The sequence below is a fragment of the Microtus oregoni genome, unplaced genomic scaffold, assembly GCF_018167655.1.
Source record: "Microtus oregoni isolate MIOR12 unplaced genomic scaffold, Mior012 000002F_ref0000024, whole genome shotgun sequence".
Classification (NCBI taxonomy): Eukaryota; Metazoa; Chordata; class Mammalia; order Rodentia; family Cricetidae; genus Microtus; species Microtus oregoni.
In genome coordinates, this window is record NW_024543061.1 from 86,074,683 (window position 1) to 86,098,018 (window position 23,336).

At 48.2% G+C, this 23,336-nt stretch overlaps 1 protein-coding gene across 1 annotated transcript in view; it reads right to left on the bottom strand.

Moving 5' to 3' along the window:
* Itpr2 (inositol 1,4,5-trisphosphate receptor type 2) overlaps nucleotides 1–23,336 on the bottom strand; it is a 420,430-nt gene that overhangs the window by 311,841 nt on the left and 85,253 nt on the right. The window contains exons 6-10 of the mRNA XM_041632277.1: nucleotides 19,673–19,771; nucleotides 19,230–19,313; nucleotides 18,881–19,027; nucleotides 17,856–17,951; nucleotides 9,498–9,542 (exon numbers count right to left, since the gene is read on the bottom strand). Coding sequence (XP_041488211.1) covers nucleotides 9,498–9,542; nucleotides 17,856–17,951; nucleotides 18,881–19,027; nucleotides 19,230–19,313; nucleotides 19,673–19,771 — 471 coding nt within the window. The remainder of the gene's footprint in view (nucleotides 1–9,497; nucleotides 9,543–17,855; nucleotides 17,952–18,880; nucleotides 19,028–19,229; nucleotides 19,314–19,672; nucleotides 19,772–23,336) is intronic.

Below are 23,336 nucleotides of genomic sequence, written 5' to 3' on the forward strand. Positions count from 1 at the left end.
AGGCAGGAAGGCTGGGCGGGAGGGGTCTGGGGACATGTGACCCTCTTGTACTGGACCAATGGGATAATATGTATGGTGGGATACTATGTATGACAGGATACTATGTATGGCGGGATACTACGTATGGTGGGATATTATGTATGGTGGGATACTATGTATGGTGGGATACTATGTATGACAGGATATTATGTATGGTGGGATACTATATGTATGGTGGGATACTATGTATGGTGGGATACTATGTGTGACGGGATACTATGTGTGATGGGATACTATGTATGGCGGGATACTATGTGTGACGGGATACTATGTATGGTGGGATACTGTGTATGACGGGATACTATGTATGGTGGGATACTGTGTATGACGGGATACTATGTGTGACGGAATACCGTGTGTGACGGGATACTATGTATGGCGGGATACTATGTGTGACGGAATACCGTGTGTGACGGGATACTATGTATGGCGGGATACTATGTGTGATGGAATACCGTGTGTGATGGGATACTATGTGTGACGGAATACTATGTGTGACGGGATACTATGTGTGACGGGATACTATGTATGGTGGGATACTATGTGTGACGGGATACTATGTATGGTGGTATACTATGTATGGTGGGATACTATGTGTGACGGGACACTATGTATGGTGGGATACTATGTGTGACGGGATACTATGTATGGTGATTTACTATGTATGGTGGGATACTATGTGTGACGGGATACTATGTATGGTGGGATACTATGTATGGTGGGATACTATGTGTGACGGGACACTATGTATGGTGGGATACTATGTATGGTGGGATACTATGTATGGTGGGATACTATGTATGGTGGGATACTATGTATGACGGGATACTATGTGTGGCGGGATACTATGTATGGCGGGATACTATGTATGACGGGATACTATGTATGGTGGGATACTATGTATGGTGGGATACTATGTATGGTGGGATACTATGTATGGTGGGATACTATGTGTGACGGGACACTATGTATGGTGGGATACTATGTGTGACGGGACACTATGTATGGTGGGATACTATGTGTGACGGGATACTATGTATGGTGGGATACTATGTGTGGCGGGATACTATGTGTGACGGGATACTATGTATGACGGGATACTATGTGTGATGGGATACTATGTATGGTGGGATACTATGTATGGTGGGATACTATGTATGGCGGGATACTATGTATGGTGGGATACTATGTATGACGGGATACTATGTATGGTGGGATACTATGTATGGTGGGATACTATGTATGGCGGGATACTATGTATGGTGGGATACTATGTGTGACGGGATACTATGTATGGCGGGATACTATGTATGGCGGGATACTATGTGTGACGGGATACTATGTGTGACGGGACACTATGTATGGTGGGAAACTATGTATGGCGGGATACTATGTGTGATGGAATACCGTGTGTGATGGGATACTATGTATGGCGGTGTGACAGATACTATGTGTGACAGGACACTATGTGTGACTTCAAACATTTTCTTCCCTTTCTCCTTCCTTCTTTCTTCTAAGTAGCCCAGGCTGGCCTCAGACTCACAGCAATCCTCCTGCTTCAGCCTGCCAAGTGCTGGGATTAAGAACATGAGCAACTGCTCCCAGCTGGAGTTCCTTCCCCAGGACAAAAGCCGTCCTATGCTGAGCTCTGCTGTTAAAGATGGTGAAGAAGGCGGCAGAGGGAGAACAGGTCAGAGGGGGTGCAAGAAGAGGGAGCCAGGACTCTGGAAGAAAGAATAGGGAAACAGGATGTATGTTTCATTTGCAATGACAACAGCTGCTAAGGAGCTTTGGGGACCCCACAATGCTATTGCTGCCAAAAGAACCACAGATATCATGAGCACTGTGATGGAGGTGACCGAGAACGTGAGGACACAGAGCTGATCAGCAAAAAGAGTCAGCTCCTAAATGAGTCAGAGGACATGTCAAGGATGCCCTGGTGGTGAGATCCAAGCATGCCCCACTCCACCTGCTGCTGCTGCTGCTGCTGCAACAGGCCAGGTCCTTTCTAAGTCTTGATTCTGGAAGCATGGTGTCTAAACACATAGAGACATCAACTGTCAAGGGCCTTGGTGCCATACCATGACATGAAGAACACCACACCCTGAGCCAGAGCAACCGAGTCCCAGCAGGCTTGGTTTTGCCACAGGCTACAAGAACCCACTCACTAGCCCAGGAATCTGAGTGAGGTCTCTCTGTCACGGGGGCCTCATGCCCACCTCCTCCCAGGGAACCCAACCCCACTGAGCATCAAATTTCCAACCCACGGAACACAGGCCCCACATCTGGACTATAACAGGCTTACATGGTTCCCACAGATAGGGGCTTAGAATTAAAACCCAGCTGAGCTCAGGAAAGCAAGTTCTTAGCAGTTGAACTGAACCATGTTTGGAAGATGGGCTTTATTGATGGAGACCAGTCTTTAACCTCAAAAGGTCAGTGTGCGTGATTCCAAACGTGTCTGGTATAGAGGACAAAGAGATGTTGCCAGTGTTCTTGGAACAATACCATCTCCCTAAAAGAAGTGTGTCGTCTAACTTCCTGACAGAGCTTTCCCTCCACTTACCTTTATAATTTAGCTTTGGAGACACGTTCTCTGGGTGAAATGTGTTAAGGGTACAGCTATTTAGATCTAGTTAGCAACTGGAAGTTGTCAGTATTTGAAGTCTGTCCACTAATTCTCCATACGTACAGTTAGTGGGGTTCAGCCCTCTGTCCACCCCTCTTTTGAGATGATTTTTGTAGACTTACAAGAAGATTCCAGACCTAGATTCCTAGAGACAGCCTCCTAGACTGCTCTCCCTGGTAACGTCTGCCCATGGTACCCGATCAGAGCGGCCAGGAGCCTCCCTGTATTTTGACGCTTGCCCTGCAATGACTCTTTTCAAAATACATTTTTCAAAATCTCACTGATTAGGGTTAATTAAAACAAGCCACTGCAAATTATTCACAGTATTCTAGATCTGTAACTACATAGGACACATGGACTGTGCCATTGTATTTTCCATCCTCCCCACTGGCCCTTGTTTCCATACACAGCGAATTCCTGTAATAAATAACTTCACAACTGTGTGGGGGTACGTCCGACATGCCTGCATGTCTCTTACAAGAGCCTGGCTGCCGGGAGCCTCCTGCTCTGGCTCCCCCACACTCTAATTTACTTAACAAACTCTGCTCGTCAACAGTTTGGAAGTAAACATTAAGCCTGCCCCTTGGAATTTTTAAGCAATTAGATGTGAATAATGAGTTATGAGCATACCAGGCACCTGGGAGCTGCTTTTCTAAGCAGACACCACACAGGCTGGCGAAAGGCAGGTTGGAAGCCTGGCTTCTCTGCCCCCCTTCCCGGTTTCCCTTCGGCTCAGGAGCCTGACTGATCCTGCACGGAGGCACTCCACACTCAACGAGTATGCGAGTATCCGTCATCCTCCTCTATCTCAATGTCCTCCAGATGTCATTGTCCTGAACCTGCAGTCACCTTGGATTCCAGGAAGAAAAGTCTCAAAGGGTGCACAGGCCCACAATGACAGTGGTCACCAGTGGGGGCAGGACTGCACCCTGGGCAGGCATGCTCACTCCGCGGGAACGCATTGATCCAGTCAAGCGATGGTGGCAGCGGTAACTGCTTCCGATGGCCGTGGGGCCTGAAGGGTGTGGGAACCAGACAGAGCCTTGACCGGGGTCACAGTTATGTTCCACTCTGGTTAGACCAAGAGCTTGTGCCAGGACCCTGAAGACAGATGAGCTCACTGGTCCCCCATCTGTCCCTCTTTCCACTGTGGCCACCCAAAAACCGTCTCCTCCCTGTGCTCCTCACTCTCGGTCCTCTCTGTAACTGGCATATCAGGATGTCAAGCCTGGCCCGTCAGGACTGCCAGCGTCACCAAAAACCCTAGTTACATATGTAAGAATGAATGTAGCTTCAATAAGCAAGAAAGGCGATCCGGCGTCTTTGCCACATGAAGACAATTCTGTTCAAGCTCGTGGGCTGTGGGGCTTGTTTATAAACACACACCAATTTGTGAGGAAAAACAGACACACACTGGAGCGCTCTTCAAAGAATCTTGGAAACATCGCCCTTTGCCTTCCATCATAAACATGTATTACGAGCCAACGGAGCTTAAACAGGTGCTTGTTCCATACCAGCAAGTGCTCTCTGACGCGGGCCCAGCTTAGGAGCTGGGGTCTCAGAATGCCACCTGTCCACTGAGCGCTTATCAAATAAGCACGTTCCAGATAAGTTTGTGTGTCTGCGGGAGTGTGGACACAGCAGTGCATGTCCATGTCCTCATGTGTGGGTGCGGGTGTGCTGTGTGTGTGTGCCTGCACTCCTGAGTGCACGGGTGTGGGGGTGTGGGTACCAGAGGTCAACCTTGGACCTCAGTTATTGGATGAGGTCTCTCACGGGGACTTGGATCCTGACAAGCAGGCCAGGCTGGCTGGTCTGCAATCCCTGGGAGCCTGCCTGTCTCTGCCTCCCACCGTAGCCAGCTACTTCTACACGGCTGCTGGAGTTAACTCAGGTCCTCGACTAGTCGAGCAAAGCAAGCACTCAACTAAGCTGTCTTCACGGCCTGGATATCCCAGACCTCCGGGCTACATAGGGTGACAGCTGCCCTTACACAAAGCCACAAAGAAGTGATGGCTCTGCCCTGGTCCACCCCCCGCTCCTGGGGAGGTGCACCTCGGGACACCCCAGAACACCTTTGCATCAAACATCACATAGCCTGTACTGTTGGGCCTGAGACACACTAGGAGAAGCTGTGTCTGCCTTTTGGAGCTGAGGTTCCCACTGAAGGAGGAGGCTGCTGTGTCACCCACACCCCATGGACCCTCCAGCTCTGTCTTGAAAAAGCCGCACACTCCAGGCTGCCTAGAAAGTGGCAGGTGCTTTATTCTGTAAGCCTCCTCCCCAGAGCCCCCTGCTGGGACCCTTTCTGCTTTCTTGGCCTGCACCCCTTACTGCCCAGGAGCTAGGAGGAAAACGCAAAGCAACATGAAGCTCTGCCAGCACCTGGACCCCATCTCCAAACTCTACAAAACAGAATTTAAAAGTATTGCTTCAACAGACTCCAGTCTCTAGAGCATCCCTGTGTACATAAAGACACTCGGTCTGTGGCTGGCCACACGGGAGGATTTTGACAATAAGAGGACATCTGGCAATTCCTGTACACATTTTTGGTTGCCACAGCTGAGAGCTGAAGTAGGTGGGGCTGCTGCTGGCACCCAATAAGATGAGAACAGTGATGATACCATCACCATCCCATCCAGAGGGTGCAGGACATGCAGGGAACACCCACTACCACCCACGCAGATGACACCCCACTCACTCAGAGGACCTCCAGCGGCAACCACAAAGAATTATCTGGTCCTGGGTACCCACTACACAGGATGCCAAGAAACCCCAGTCTCAGCAACAGAATCTCCTTCAAAATAATCAGATCCTATGCCACATAAACACGGCAATGTTTCTTATCATGAATGACATTACAGAGAATCAAAAAAGAATCCCCACTGTCAAGGGGAAAAGACGAGGACCTTCAAGAAGAAATAATGACCTCGCGGTTCCCAGCTGGGCTTGGCACAGTGTCAGTGTTTACCGGGAGCTCAGGGAAGCTGTACATTTGTAAGATTGGAAATTGTGGACCCCTTTGTAAAATGAACATGGCAATTTGGTCTTAATGGGAGCTCTGACACACACCACCTCATCTCAGCGACACCATGCATTAACCTCTGAAACTTCAAAAATGGAAGGCCACGTTTTGATAAAGGTCTCTGAATTACAGTAAAAAAAAAAATATATTAGCAGGTCATTAAGTTGTCAACACAGGGAAATGAAGGGAACTACTCTGCCATGAGTGTTCCTGGAGCACGGGTGTGAGAGAAGCCGCGTGCTGTTTTGGGAAAGTGACTGTAACAGCGCCCTCCCTTCCTCTTCAGACAGAAGCATGATTACTGCACTGTGACAGACAGACTATGAAACAAGGAGCCACACTGTGCGTACTGCACCTTCACGGTCTAGGTTTTGTTTACACGAGAGCTTGGGGCTCTGGCGAGGGGATTATTAAATCCCCTCTGCTGCTGGCTGTCTCTCAGAGGTGACTGGCAAAGTCCAGTCCCAATCGTCTACAGAGTGCAGACTACCTGCCCTGCCCTGCTTGTGATTCACTGAGGCAGGGGACTGGCTCTCACACGCAGGAGTGTTTCCTCTCAACTGTAGTGGAGGTAAGGAATGAGGAGGAGGAAGGAACCCCAGCCAAACAAGGCTGGATTAGTACAAGGTGAATTTCACGGTGGGTCGGCTGCTTAGCACAGACCCCTAGTTCCCGTCCGCTCTGTGAAGTAGCATGTCCGCGTTCACTCACTCTGCTCTGCCCACACACCAGCAGCTCAGTCACCTTGCACAGCAGGAAGCAGGGCAAAGCGGGAATTCAGCCACACGGCAGCAAGGTTTGGTGGTGCCCCTCCTGGGAAAAGCAGCTTTCCCCAGAACTCGGGGACCTAGGGCCTCACATGTATCAATGAGCCATACCTCCAACAGTCTTTATAATTTGTTATTACATTTCGTTATTAGGTGTACAGGAGGGCAGGTGGTGCAATGCACATGTGGAGGTCACACGTGCAGAGGTCAGAGGACAACTTTTGTGAGCTGATGTTCTCCTACCATGTGGGGCCCAGGGACAGAGTTCAGATCCTCAGGAGCAGCGAGTACCCCCAGAATCATCTCACCCCCTCCCCTTAAGACAGGGTTTCACTAAGGCTGGCCTTGAACATGTTATCCTCCTGCCTCGGCCACTAGAGAAGCTTGGGAGACAAGTCCATACCACAGGCCAAGCTTCTTGTATCTTTTTTAACCTACTAACATCTTTTATTCAGGGTTTCTGTGGTTCTGATCTGGTTTTATTCTTGGGTCATAAGGTGAGGTAGGCGGGCAGACACACCAGCCAATTAGACAGCAAGGGAAGCGGGCATCTCCAGAATGTCCACAAGCAGGCCTGCTGAAGAAGCTGCCCACATGACATAATCACCCTGGGACATGGAAAGCAGCAGGGGAACTCCCCCTGTAGCCAGCACCAAAACCCCAGCCTCGCTCGAAACAAATAGAAACAGGCCTAACCAATCAAAGAGGCTACCTCTGTATTTGAGATGTTATAACACAAACTCAGCTCCTGCTGGGCCAGCACAGCCTGACCCTTAGCTCCACTCCTACTTTAGCGCTGATAATGAAATAGAGAGAGGGGTCCAAAGGGACTGAGTTGAGTCCAGAAGTCCTTGCTGAATCTACTAATCCGTACAAAAACAAGCCACGAAGCTGGGGCGCCACACAACACTGCCACCATCAAATCAGACCCTTGGGGCTCCGGTGGAGCTCAGCCGGTAGAATATCTGTCTGTCACGGACAAGGCCCTGGGCTCCACGCCCAACCAGTGGTGACCCTTGCAGCCCACTCTGCTATGGATGGACATGGGCTCATTCCCCGTCTCTGCTGGTGGGGGAATGCTGCAGCAAATGCAGGCGTGAAAGCCAGTACCAATGCAACAGCTTTGTCTGCATAGGGCTGTTACCCAATAGTGGGACTGCTGGCTTGGACTGTAGTTATGAACTTAATTTTTTGAGGAATTGCCACACTGTATCCATAACAACTATCCACCCCACCAGCCTTTCTCAGCAGCCTCGCCAGCATCCATCATATTGCCTTCTTGACAATGGTCATTCTAGCTGGAAGGAGAAGATGTTGCAATGTGGTTTTGATTTTCATTTTCCTGGTGGTAAAAACCATGCAACACGATACCGTCCGTGTGAGGATTCTTTAGACAGCACAGGGGACAAAGCGCAGACACATGGTATTACATCAGATCATAAGGCAGAGGGTGAGGAAGAGGGGGGGGCCTCGGAGGAGGGGAGGGATGTAGGGAGGACCACAGAGATATGCATGACACCTGATGAGGAGTGAATGCCCAGACACGATTCTTCTTGGTTCACATCAACAGCAAGAGAACAAACAGCCCAAAGGATGAGCTAACATTCTAAACAGACGCTTCACAGACAAACAGATGGGGGAATGTGGACTTGTTTGCTGGGTTTTTTTTTTTTTGCATTTGTGTCTGTTTTCATTTATTTGACTAATTACAGTTATAACTGCACACAATGGCAGATGCAAAGCGGCCTCGCTGACAACCAAATCAGGCCTCTTAACAGACCCCTGGTGACAGTGCCAACAACGTGTCTTCCTCCCGGCTGACCAACACTGTGCACCAAAAGGATGATGTGATAGCATCGGCACGTGTGAGCGGTCCCTGCTCCCTACGATAGCATCTGCATGTGTGAGTGGTCCCTGCTCCCTACGATAGCATCTGCACGTGTGAGCGGTCCCTACTCCCTACGATAGCATCTGCATGTGTGAGCAGTCCCTACTCCCTACGATAGCATCTGCATGTGTGAACGGTCCCTACTCCCTACGATAGCATCTGCATGTGTGAGCAGTCCCTACTCCCTGTGATAACCATTGCACGTGTGAGCGGTCCCTGCTCCCTGTGATAACCATTGCATGTGTGAGCGGTCCCTGCTCCCTGTGATAACCATTGCATGTGTGAGCGGTCCCTGCTCCCTGTGATAACCATTGCATGTGTGAGCGGTCCCTGATCCCTTCCAGCACCTGACTCTGCTAGCTGGACCCATCCCTCAGGAGTGTCTTTAACCCAGAGGTTTGTCTATGCCAGCTTCCCTGAGTCTCCAAACTTTGGGTTGAACAAAACTCGCCCTACTGTCCCCCACACTCCCCGCTACAAACAACGTGGGCCACGTGAAACACTTTTGTGAGAATTTATGTGAAGAGTGGGACTCTTGTCCAGAAGTGGTGGCACACACCTTTGATCCAGCACTCAGGAGGCAGAGGCAGGTGGATCTCTGTAATCTCTATGATCTCTACAAAGCCAGTTCCAGGACAGCCGGGGCTACGAGGACAAATCTGTCTCAAAACAGACAGACGAAAGAATGAACGAACAAATGAACAAACAAACAAACAAATAAATAAATAAAGAGCGTGGCACGCCCGCAGGGCACTTCAAAATATCAGAAACATCACCCATGGCATCCGGATTGCAGTTTTAATTGCTCCCCTCAAATAGAAGCCAAATCGTTTTCAATCCAAGAAGGAGAATCTTCTGTCCCACCTTAAGAACTTGCCTGATTCTACTTTTCTGTACTTCTGGAAACTGAACCTAGACCCACTACAGAAGCCTTAATGCCTTGCAATGACCAGTCTTTAAGAGGTGGAAGTGTCCCTAGCAGGGGGGAATCCCCTGAGCCCTCTTCTTTCTCTTTCTGGAAACTTCCCTTCAATTAAGAGGTTCTGTCCTGGGGCCCCCAGTCTTCAAGTCTGTTGCTGAAGCTTTGATTTACTCATATAAAATAGAACACGAAACATTTCGAACACACTGAGAAGAACTTCTACTTACCACAGCCTTGCCCTCATTTTGAGCATCTCGATAGTCAGGATTAAGCTGAAAAACAAAGCAAAACTAGATTTAACTAAAAAGTGACAGTGGGAATGAGCCTGGGCCAGCAGGGTGGCTCAAGATAAAGGTGCTTGCCTCAAGACTGATGACCTGTGTTCAAGCCCCGTGTATACCTGCATGCTACGCGCACACATGTGCATGCACACACACCACACACACACATTGCTATGGAGCTCACTGTTGATCCTCACTTTGGCAGAATCTGGACTTGCCGGCCTTCTGGCAAACCTGTGAGGATTATCTTGACTGTGTTAACTGAGGTGAGAAGAGCCTGTAACAGTAAAAGACACCATTTGATCCCAGACTGCCTGAAACAGAAAGCTGAGCACAGCATTCGTCACTCTGTTCTGATTGGGACGCCATGCGGCCAGTCTCACGAGCTCCAGCCATGGCCATGACGGAACGCAGCCTGGAAGGACAAGCCAAAGTCAACCTTCCTTTAAGTGCTTTTGTCTTACCCAACAACAGACGAGCCACCTCTATAAAGCTACCAAACTGTATCACTCCGTGTGAATTAGAATACTTAGTTCCACGTAACAGAAAGGAAAGCCAAGCTCAAAACCATGACACGGCTATAATCTGGATCTGCACAGGAACAGGAATCAGGACAACTAACCTAATGCAGAACACTCTGTGCCCGTGGAGATGCAGGCCAGTTCTTCACTCGGGCAGTCACCCCCGACTCCTGCCACCATGCACTCCCACCAGGACATGCCACACCCTGCAACTGTGAGCCACAGTGAACCACCCTTCCCTCAAGTTGCTTTTGCTAGTAATGTCACCACAGAGAAGGGGAAACATCCAAACAAACTCACAGCCACATGCATTCCTCCCTTCCTGTCAGCGATAAAATCTGTACCCCTCAAATTCTACCACTTTGTCCCTTCCCAACAGACATAGTCACCAAAGTCATCGGAGAAGGATGTATAGAAAAAGAATATCACTAAAGAAGGGGAAAAAAAGATGTCCTAAGGAAGTTCCTGGCAATTTTAAGACTTTAAAGGAAAATGATGCAGTATGTTAAAAACTAAATTATAACTCTGTCACAAGGGAGAGAGAGAACTCTTGTAATGAACACTAATAGAGCATCTCTAAGAGCCAGAACTTGTGGTGAGTGGTATTTTAGCCAAGAGTCCTGTGCCTGATCACTGACCCTGTGACCTAGGAAGGAAAATAAGACATAAATATAGTGAGCTATACTAGGAAGCCGGATGTGACATCACAGAGCTAGGAGGCAGATATGAATGATTTGTAAATAATATAGGTCAGAGGAGGAGGTAGGAGTCATGGTGTAGGAGGTCATCCTTGAAGGGTGGGTTGATTTTAACTGGCAGATGAGGGAGAAAGAATGCCACACAGAGATAAAATGGGCACCTTTTTGCAGAGTCTCTTATGTGACACATTTACAGATGTTTTTGAGAGTTCATGTATTTGACTTCATAATTCTGCTTCTGAGAAATACTCTCCCATCCTGCTTCACAGTGGAGCACTGGCCCACTGCGTGAGGACCGCCATGCAGTCACACGGTGTCACTGTGAGACGGTGGGAGACCATGAGCTTGGGGCATGGACGGCACACCCTGGGTGACTTCTGCTTCTTGCCTGTCTGCCTCCAGGAAACAGAGGGTGTGGAACAAAACAGAATGATTCCACACCAAATAGGCCTTTATAGATCCCCCTAGGTCTAGGGCCTAGAACAAGAGACTTTTAAGTTAAAGGGAAGATCACTCAAGACAAATGGGACTTTTAAATAAATGATATAAAATCAATCTTATATTTTTATATTCAGCAGCATCTAAGTATAGAAGCTACGACAGAAAAATATGCTTGGTTCTCAAGTTTTAACCCCGGCACTAGGAAAAAAAAAATTCACTGCTTAATGGTGAAATAACCCAAACTTTAAAAATATTTGCTACATCCCTAAGGCAGTTAAATATCCAAGGTCGACTTCATGGTCCCCAGAACCATGGGAATGGCGGAAGGAGAAGAACACAGATGACCACAATATAGAAAGACAGTCTTCATCAGCTGCCGAAGACAAACAGTGGAGAAGTCAGACCATTGCGTGTTGGCAACGAGACTCAAAAGCGTTACAATTCCAGCCTTCCATCCACACTACAGCGAGAAAAGGCCTGAAATCACAGAGTCCATGAGACATGCTTATATTCTTGCTTTCTTCCCACACCCCCTGTGTGTGTTGGGAGGTGGGGGGATAGACATCCCACCAGTTTGTGCGCGTAAGTACAGTTCTCGTGGAGACCAGAAGAGGGCACCAGATCCTTTGGAGACATGGGTGCTGAGACCCAACAAAACTTGAAGAGCAGCAGGTCCCAGGGTCCCAGAGACGACGTCCACAAGCCAGGGCCTCAGTCTGCTGTGTCGTCTTCCCACGGAGCCATTTCTTTGGTGGTTTTTCTTTTTCTTCAGCTAACTGTAGCTTTGGTTTTGGTGTTTGGGTTGGTGTTTGTTTTTTTGTTTGAAAAAACGTCTCCTGCAGCTCGCGCAGGTCTCACCTCAGTGTACAACTATTGGGGTGAGGAGGTCCTGAGCATCTAATCCTCCTGCGTCCCCACTGGGAATGCCGAGACACACAGGTGTGGGACGCCTGTCCTCTTTACAGCCTCTTCAGTGGTACGTTTGTAACTAACTGTAGAGCATTGAAGTTAGGTAGTAAGTGTTTAGTGCCATCTGGTGGAAGCTTGGCCCATCTACAAACAAATACACTGTGTGGGCACGTGCACATGCGTGGTTCTTCAGACCCTTCCTTCCTTCCTTCCTTCCTTCCTTCCTTCCTTCCTTCCTTTGTAGTGTATTTCACCAGCTTAGAGCCCCCCTAGTTGTCTAGGCTGGCCGGCCAGAGCGCCCCAGGAAGCCTATCTCCATCTACCGGATGCTGGGATTACAAGCACAAGTCACCATGCCTGGCTCTTTTTAGGCAGGTTTGAGAGGTCAAACTCAGGGCCTTATGGTTTTCTGGCAAGCAGCTTACCCGCGGAGGCCTCTCCCCAGCCCCAAGTAAGCTGGTCTCTAGAGGGTAATATCAAAGCCAGGCATGGCAGCATGCCCTTGGGGGGTGGAGGTGGGTATATCAGGAGCTTGAAGCCAGCCTCTGAAACATGAGCTCCAGTCCAGACATAATGAGCCCCTGCTGGAGCGTGCCATTCCCATGTGATGGGGGAGGGTTCTAAGGTCCATGTTAGCCTGCACTATGACAGAGTGAGCCCCTCCTGGAGCGTGCCCTTCCCATGTGATGGGGGACGGTTCTAAGGTCCGTGTTAGCCTGCACTATGACAGAGTGAGCCCCTACTGGAGCGTGCCCGTCCCATGTGATGGGGGACGGTTCTAAGGTCCGTGTTAGCCTGTTCCAAGAGGACCCCTGTTGTAACAGGCATAAGAGGTCTAAGGCACAGCATCAGTGAGTCCCCAGCTGTGCTGTCCGAATCCATCACCCTCACCTTGGCCACCTAAATCGTGTACGCCCCAGGGAAGTGGCATTACTGAGCGAGAACCTAGTGACATGTCTGTGTGACCACATGAAGTCCAAATGTCTTTATTATCTAATTTGTAACTAAATAGTTAGTTCTACAATTCAGCCAGGGTTTTATGTCCACATTGTGGAGGCCTGGGTAGGGCCCTGCCTTATGAATAACAAAAGTCACTGACAGGCATATACACAGTGCACAGAGGGATGGACAAACACACAAACACATGTACACAGTGGACAGAGGGATGGACAAACACATGTACACAGTGCACAGGGGGATGGACAAACACATGTACACATGTACACAGTGCACAGAGGGATGGACAAACACATGTACACATGTACACAGTGCACAGAGGGATGGACAAACACATGTACACAGTGCACAGAGGGATGGACAAACACATGTACACATGTACAAAGTGCACAGAGGGATGGACAAACACATGTACACATGTACAAAGTGCACAGAGGGATGGACAAACACATGTACACAGTGCACAGAGGGATGGACAAACACATAAACAACTATACACTATGACAGAGCCGACAGTTGGTTACAAGGACATTGATGCTCATGGGGACAGAAGCCTGCCCTCCGCCCTCTCTCTTTCCTCTACAAGAGGGGAAGTACCTGGAATCTCCTAGTCTTTCTGTGAACACGGTGCTTACATTCCTGTCTTCCTTAACTCCAGCACTACCCCTTAGGACACAGATGATGGCCTTGATCTCACAGGAGGGAACTCGGGTCCAGAGAAAGGCTAAATGTCTGCTTGAAGCCTGGTGCACAGGGTACCGTAGGTGTGACAGTTTTTTTCTTTGTACTACTATAGGCTTCCTTTGCCCAGTTGGCACTCTAAATACCTATAAACTCAAAAGCAGCTCAAGGATTATGTAATCTCTTTTGACCAGGAATGTCTAAAACACATCCATGTTTCAAATTATAAATACGTCTCCCAAGGGTGGAAAAGAGAGTAAGAGCCTGAATGTCCAGGTGGCCTGCTGGTTACTTCCCTTCCACGGAAAAAGAGGACAGTCCCCAGCGTGGTTTTCAAATGCATTTGGACAGAGCATCAGCTGGACTTCGGGTTTTTCCTCTCATCATTCCGCTTCTCCCCTGTGCAGGGCACGCTGTGAGAGCTCAGCCTGCATTCCCTTCAGGTGGGCTCCCCTGGACAGCTCTGCATGAAGCCTCTCATGGCTACACCCTGACCTGTGCAGTGGTACCCCGACACACCGCTCACCCCAACCCCGGGGAAACACTGCCCTGATTTCCTGGCATTTGTCATTCAGTTGGCGCCTAGCTTCTCAGGCTGCCAGGCTTCTGGAAGTCTGGGTTAAACAAGCCATCCTGTTACATCTCTGGAGAGGAACCGATGAGATCAAAATCTACTGTCAGCCCCCTCGATCCCCAAACTTCTAAATGACAAGAAACCTGCAGCTATTAACACTGTTTCTTGGATATGTGGTGAGCACCTCGGATTAACCGCAGTAAACTAGGTGGTGGCTGGGGAGATGCCTTGGCACTTAGAGTACGCGCTGCCTTTGCAGAGTGCCTAAGCGAATCAGTTCACTAACTGAATTACCTTCTTCATTGATGCGGCACCTCTACAGTTTCTCTGGAGGGCCAGTGTCCTCAACAAACCTCCAAAGTGGAAATCCTTCTGCCTGTACTGCTCAATGGACTTCTATTAATATCTGCCTTCTGGAAACATCTTCAAACATCTCCTTGTCACTCCAAGATCACGCCCTTGGTTCTAGCCTTCGGGATTGCTGAGTGGTATCCACCCTCCATCTCCTCCATCACCCCCCTGCCTCTGACTCCATCTCTTCCACGGGCTCCAAGGCAGCTACCATCACCCCTGCCCACCGGCACTTTCTGTTGGCAACAGCAGCATCCCCATCTGTGATACTCCATGTGGGAGGCTTAATGGGCAAACAGAAACGGGGCAGGAAACTAACTTTTAAATACTACTTCATCTCAACACTGACTTCAATTAGTGGCCAACAGATGGCCCGTAGCTACTACACCAAACAGTTCAACTCTGAAACACAAATGAAATGCAAATTCTATACCATTCCTTAGCTTTAAAGATAATGTCCACAGTTGAAGAGCAGAAGGAGGGAGATGAGCAAGGAAGTCAGGACCGCGAGGGGTGCATCCACCCACTGAGATGGTGGGACTGATCTAAGGGGAGCTCATCAAATCCAGCTTGGACTAGGACTGAACAAGTATGAGATCAAACGGGACTCTCTGAATGTGGCTGACAATGGGGGCAGACTGAGAAGCCAATGATAATGGCACTGGGATTTGATTCAACTGCATGTACTGGCTTTTTGGGATCCTAGTCTGTTGGGATACACACCTAGCTAGGCCTGGATGGAGGGGGGAGGGCCTTGGACTTCCCACAAGGCAGGGTACCCTGCCCTCTTTTAGGACTGGAGGGGAAGGGGGAGGGGGGAGGGAAGGGAAATGGGAAGAGGGGAGGAGGTGGAAATTTTGAATGGTATTATTTATAAAGCAAAAAAAAAAAAAAAAAAGATACTGTCCACCCTCCTTCAGTTCACAGACAAGCCCTGAGCTACGTCTCTGCTCCTATAATTCCCCTTCACCCTTCCAGAACTTTCCAAACACAAATGTGCTATGGACCAGCCACAGGACCCCCTGCACTTCCTTCCTGCAGGAAGCTGAATTCACCCCTTCCACTCTCTTCCCACCCATCTCTCTCCTCACCAGACAGCTCTTCCTGGACCCTCTTGACCCCTCGCACTGCCTGGTCTAGCCTGTGCTCCCTTCGAAGCATCCTCACCCTGCCTAGGAACTCTGTAGGGCGGAGGCTAGACTTTTTGAGTGATATCACTTGGTTTCTGCCATAGGTGTCAAACCACACTTCAGCCTGGGCCTCCAGGAATCTGGGAAAACATTGCCTTAAACTTGAATCATATGCCTAGTGACATCAAGTCAAATTCTTAATTCAAAATCTTAAAACAAAGGGAAGTGCCACTCAGTGGTCCCTCGCCAAACTCCTGCCTGAGCCAAGTTATGGTTTTCATACTGCCTGCATAGGATCTATGTCTCATTCCTGTCTGTATGACCTGCGTCCCGTCCATGTCTGTATGATCTGTGACCCGTCCCTGTCTGTATGATGTGTGTCCCGTACCTGTCTGTATGACCTCCTACAAGTTTGCCTCTGATCTGGACACACACACACACACACACACACACACACACACACACACACACACCAGCAGCAGCAGTCATGTAATTAAACAAACAAGCAAAGGAAAGTAGTGAGAGGGTTACTGTGGGTTCTCAGCGATTCTCGGAAGCTGTTTGTCACCTGTTTTCTGGAAGGAAATTCTTTCTTAACCAAGTAACAATGACAATAATGGACTTGGTCACAGCTCTAGATAACTTTCATCCTGCGAAGACTAGCATTCTGGCATCTGAGCATATCAGGACCTCCAACACAACTGACACAGGAAATCTCAAAGGCCAGCATATGCCTTCCATGTTAGACTTCTCCATGGGCGCATCCTTTCAGACATACCAGTGCAGTGGATAAAAAATTATTCCTAGTCCACTTCATGATACACATTTAGTGCTTAATTCTCCTTCTCTTACTTTGACATTGAATAAAATGTTACTCAAAGAGTTAAAGGTCACAGAAAAGGTCCTATGGATACTCCAGACAAAACAGTAGCTGCATTAAAAGTTGTGTTTTCTAACAAGACAGAATGGAAAGACAGTCTTCATTCTTTACAGGAAATGAACTGCTTCCTATAGTGATATTTCATTTGTATTTTAATAAATAAAGCTTGCCTGAAGACCAGAGAGTAAAACTGCTGCCCTGGTCAGCCTTACAGACCAGGCAGTGGTGACACACACCTTTAATCCCAGTAGCCATATTAGTTTGCCATAGAAACCAAGCGGTGGTGGTGCACGCCTTTAATCCCTGCTCTAGAGAGGAATATAGGACAGGAGGAGATAGCTCTCAGACACAGCCTCATTCTGAGATTCCTGGAGGCAGAGTTGTCATTTCAGACTGACATAGAGGTAAGAGCCAGTGGCTGTCAGTCTTGCTTTTCTGACATTCAGGTTGAACCCCAATTTCTGTCTCTGGATTTTTATTAATCATGCTACAGCTTCCTGTCTACCAGCTTGCAATTAACCCACCCATGTATTGAAGGAGAGACCATGTCCCCAAATCCATGGTGGATGGACTCCTGAGCCAAAGGACATGAGGCTGACGGACGGTCTCCATGCACAAGTCCCCGCATGCATGTTCATCCTACACACACATATGAATACATACAAACAACACACATTACATATGCAAAAATATAGCAATTCAAGTCTCACTGTGATGGCTAATCCCAACAGCCATCTTGATGAGATGGAGAGTCAGCTGAGGGAAGGTCTCTGGGTATGTCCAAGGCAGATTATCCTGAGAAGGCTGAGGTAGAAAGTCTTGGCCACTGTGGGCGGCACCATTCCCTGAGCTTGGTCCTGGACTGTATACAAAGGAGAACGCGATCTGAGTGGCAGCTCTCGTCAGCTCTGATTGGCCGGTTCAAGTTCTGCTGCCTTGCCTTCATCATGATGGACTGCATCTTTTAGCCAGGAGCCAAAAATAACTTGTTTCTCAACTGAGGTTTTGGTCAAGGTATTTTATCATAACCACAGGAAAAACAACAAAACAAACAACCATCAAATTATAGACATTGTCCCTGACAACGCAATGAGTTTTGCAGAAAGGACTTGCCTGGTTCGTTTTCTCAGAGACCTAATGACACTGTGCCCAGCGGTCTTACCTCTGCAGCTAAGTAGTTCCCTGTTGCAAGATGTTTAAATCTGAACAGGCTGTTCCACTGTCCTGCACCACCCCGGCACGGATCGTGGTGAACCACCTACAGAGGAGAGTTTTGGTGACAAAACGGTATCCACACGCCAGCCAGCAACTGCCAACAGCCAGAATGCCCCACGGAGAGCACCAACGCATGGAACGTGTATCATGAGGGCACGATGAGGGGGGAATAACAAAACTCTCCAGTGGTGAGCAAGAGGCACGTCCTACCTCACCTGAGGGTGCCAGCGCCTCACACCTGTAAACACTGCCTTCCTGCTTTTGCCATGTTTCCTGTCAGGGGACGGTGGCTCACAAATAAAATCCCAGTACTTGGGATGATGAGGTACAAGGATTGCCAAAACGTTCAGGGCCACTTTGTGCCTCAGGGTGAGTTCCAGGCCAGCTTGGACAATAAAGCGTGGCTCTGTCTGATATATGTCACTATTAGCCTACAGGATCGGGAAGGTCTAGGCAAAACACCCACTCCACACCAGGCACCCACGGGCTGCATGAAGCCCCTTCCAGGAGTTACATAATGGTACCTCCAGCTCGCTTAGGAGAGCTGGCTGATTTCAAACCCGTGACTGTCCTCCTGCCTCAGCATTCTTAACTATCCTGATTCCAATGGCATCCGAAGGGGAAACTCGGCACTATTCTCTGTGGCTGTAAGTTCTGTCTCTGTCTCCTCTAGCCATGGCTCCGGCAGAGGCACTGAGGGGCAGGGCTTCCGGTCTGATCGGCTCTCATGAATACCCAATGGGATTTTTCTCTTTTTAACCCCTTGATTAATTTGTTCTGCTTTATAATAGGTTGCATTGTGATGTATTCCTTTCGATTGGTCACAGCCACAAAGAGCTGTGTGTCAATTCACAAAATCATTCCATGATAAGGGCATGCCGTCAATGTTGCCCACAACAGCAAAGCCAATGGCCTAACAATCTTTACCTTTTTGTCTCAATATTTAGTAAAAGCCCCCATAAAAGTGCATACCTCTATTTCCCAGAGTGCTTTAGAGCTAGTAGCTGAAGTTGCTGATTGACGTAAGGTTGTTCGAAGAAAAATGTGCTGTTTTTTCTCATAGTCATCACAGGTCAGAAACTTCTCTTGTTCGGCGTGAAACAATCTCACGACATCACCCTGGAGAGACAAGCAAAGACACACTGACCTTCCAACAGCCACCGGGACCAGCAAACAGGAGTCCCGGCAGTTCCTTTCTGGCCTGGGCATTCTGAACTGTAGGGCCAGCCACATTCGTCTTCTGACTATGGACACATTTCAAATTGCTGGGGTCTGGTGCAGAGCACATGAGAATTAAGGTTTGTGCAGAGGGCTGACTCACCCCTTTCAATACATCCTCTCGATAGGAGCTGAATTTCATGAATAAAGTGATTTTCCAGCTAGTGTTACAATTGACAGCATTCACCTATTGACGGAAACAAATGGTAAAAGACGTAAGACAGTAGACTCTATATTCTGTACCCAAACATTACCGTCTCAAACAGGACAGGAAGAAAAAAGACAACAATGGACAATAAAGAATGGGCCTCAATAAAAAAACTTCTTCACGGGACCCTTTCAAGACAGCTAGGACCAGCAGAAGCCCGAGGATGCTAACAGGGGGGTGCTTGAGAGAATCAAGAAATGACAGCATCTCCCTCCCTCCTCCTCTCCCTTTTTCTCTTCTTCTCTCCCTCCCTTCCTCCCTCTTCTTCTCTCTTTCCTTCTCTCTTGCCCCTCCCTCTGGAGAAAATCAGCGCCCACTCCTTCCCTGCCTGGACTTGCCTCTTTGCAGCCGGGGTTGTCCAGGAGCTCCACGTTGCTGGCGTGCAGGGGCTGCCCAGCGTTTACGGGCATCAGAACAACTTTATCTCCTACAACGATCTGGGAATCAGAAACAAATTGTGACGCTCTGTGAGCTGGAAACTTCCCAGCAGTGCTCCCCAGCCACCTGCCTCCTGGTCCTGTCATTCTACACACTGTGATTTGACTTCTCTCCCTGAGAAGCATGTTCAAATACATGACCATGCGATCACATCCTCTGGCGACTGCCAAACCCCATCCCTCACTAGTCTCATGTCAGCTGGGGATCTGCAAAGGTCAGAATTAGGCTATTTTCTTTCCCAAAGGACCTTGCAGCAGACACAGTGAAGGTGGCTACCAGGACGCTCTGCTACTGGAGCATCAGAATCTCATCAGGGCAGCCGAGAACACATCGCTCCGTGCTCCCTCCCCACCTAAAGGCTGTGCTTCCTCCCCATCGACAGCACGTCTGGTTAACCACTTATCCCAAATCTCAGAATTATGGAGCATCTGATCTCTGAGCTCAGGAACTACAAGGCAGGGCACGGCCTGTAAAAATCGAGGCTTTGTCCGGCTAGGAGCGTTTGGTTCCTTCTTACCTGAGACATCCCAAACCAGAACTGCAGGAGCCCATGTTTCCATTAAAATAAGAATTATCTGGGCTCCAGGGGAAAGTACTAAAATAGCTAAGCCTGTGCTTACATTCGCCTGCGTGATAACAGCAATGTCTGCTTTACCTGAACACATCTGTGTATCTAATTCAATTTCAGGGAGTTAAAATTACCTTTTCTTAATGGCAAAAACAGTGATTTTAGTAACGGGAGAGAATTAAGCTCCTGTTTGTTTGTTTGTTTTCTAAGATTTATTTATTTTATATACATATAGATGAATGTTTTATCTGTATGTATGAATTTTTGCCAGAAGAGGGCATCAGATCCCACTATAGATGGTTGTGAGCCACCATGTGGTTGCAGGGAATTGAACTCAGGGCCTCTGGAAGAGCAGTCAGTGTTCTTAACTACTGAGCCACCGCTCCAGCCCTCAATTTCTTTAGCAGATGGTTATGTGGCATCTACTTTCCCAGCTGTGGGGCTTTCCCACTCTGAAGCAGAATCAAAACCTTCCCTTTGGGTGTTTTACACCAATTATATATTAGAACAATTAAAGATTAGTTTGATATGTAAATGAGAAAATAGTTGGAACTCAGAACATCTCCATGTACCTTAACCAAAACACACGTTCACATTTACAGTGTCACGTGACCCTAAGCGGAGAATGTTAAGGAGTTGTGTTGACACAAACTGTATCTTGAGATCCACGTGTGTCCGAGAAGCCTCAAGTTCACTAACCAGGCATAGGAAGGCTGCCTTTGGGTTTGTGGGCTGACCCCTGCTGTTTACAGGACGGGTCTCTGGACCTCATCCGACCTTCCAAACACTCAGATACAGAAAAAAAAAAAAAAACAATAAGTAAATCTTTTTTTTAGATGGGGCTTAAGAGGAGCTAGAAAAAAATGTGTATAAAAAATAGTCTGTAATCTTGGGGAACTCACATTACTAGACATATGTTAAACTATTCTCAAGCACTAGGAAACTGTCTGTTGGATGCACAGTAGGAGGGTGAGGCCCTTGTATTTTACATGTTACAATCCCAAAGCACTTCTGTTGGGTCTGTGTTGCCGCCATAACACACTCAAGCTGGGACATCACTGTTGACAACGCCACCTGCAGCTGGCGGCGGTCCCTGCGGCTGGCGGTCTCTGTTTTGCAGCGTTACATGGGACAGTAAAATGCACCTCACCAGGAAACTCAGGAAGCCAATGTTCTAGCTCCACCTCTGCTACCAATGACAGGCTCACCACTTTGCAAAGTCGCAAAATCTGCTTGCCTGATAGAGTCCCTCACTAAGCGTCAGATTTTCCTCCTGACTGAAAAAAGAATCCCACCTCTTCGTGCTTCTGAACCTACCATCAGTGTAAAGGACCCTTGTCTCCTTAGGTCAAGACTGAAAATGAAAGAGTAACTGCTCAAACAGAAAGAAGACACGTGGAAATAAAATATTGATGTTTTCTGCTCCTGGGAGTCGTTGGTGGGTTTTCTGGTAACTCAGCTGTGAGTGCAGGCACCTATGCACCTGTTTCCCCAAACCACGTATTCCTCCCTCGTGCACTGAGTACTCCAGGCTGCCCTCTGCATCACTCTCTACTTGAACTTGAAGGACTTCTTGTTGAATACACACACCCCAATCACTACCTCCCTCATTGCTAAATAGCAAACTGTAATTTTAAAATTCCTCTGAACACTTCAATTTCCTCTTCATATATACTTATGTAGAAACTCGGCCATGATTAAAACACTCAAAGACAACAAACTCCAGTAGGCTGAGGTTTCAGAACTCTGTCTATTCATAGCCAAGAACATGAGAGTCGCATACAAGTCGGTGTGTGGCTGATGCAGGCTGTGGGCATGCCAGCCTTCCTCGATAACCTTCACCACACACAAAGCCTCACAGAGGTGAACCAACACAGTGGCAGTTTCAGAGGAAAGTGGAAGGCTGTTGCAGCAGGGATTCATGGAGCGCATCCAGATAAGAACAGATTAAGGCATGGTGGGCGGCCACAAAGACAGAGGTCTGAGTGAAAGGCTTTGTTTTGTTTCCATTCTCTACTGAAACCAATAGTCTGAAGTAGTTGGTTACATTCAACTCTCTAGCGACTATCTAGCGACTTGCAAGTAGCAAGAAGAGGAAAAGGGAGGAAAAGGCAGAGGGGACCATGGAATTCACAGCAACCCCAGAGCCGAGGCTGGTTTCATCAGGTCACTGTGTTCTTTCATAGTGTGAGCTGAGGATTTGTTTGATTTGATGTTTGTTTACATGGACCACCTATAGAGGGCAACGTGGGAGTTGGGGGCTTGTGGACAACATTACCAGAGAAATGGGTGCTCAGAAACTGCATTTCAGCCTTTGAATAATGGAGAGTTGATTGTAATTAACTACACATTCAGAATGAAGACGCACCATGCTCACTGCACACATCACTTAAGGTCTAAAGTAAAGGTGGGGACAGCACTGGGTTCCCGAGGAATCCAATGTGTCCCTCATGCCATGCATCTAAAGCCTTACCTAAGGAAGACATCACCAGAAAATCTATTAACCCAATTAAACCGCGGCGCTCATGTCCTGTGGAATTGAATTGCCACTTTAAAACTCACTGGAAAAGGAGATTATACATATACATATATGTATATATATATGACACAAGAAATACTCCTGCCACACTAAATCTGTAACCAAGGTACTGACTGTGAAAACTCAATCCCGTTTGCACCTCAGTCAGAATTCACATTACCTCTTCCACACGGCAAGGGCTGATAGCCTGGCACTTGGTCAGGAGTTCTACTTACAAGCCTGCCTTTACTGAGCATCTTCCGAATGCTAAGGACTACCTCCAAAATATCTGCTTGTTAGCCTGTAATCACGCCCTGTCAGTAGGCTGGTGCTGAGACAGGAGGACCAGCACAAGTTCAAGGCCAGCCTACCCTGCCAACTGCCAAGCAAGTGCCATCTCAGTAAATAAATAAGACGAAACAATATGCAGGTGGTTCTCAACCTGTAGGTCACAACCCCTTTAGGGTTTGAATGACCC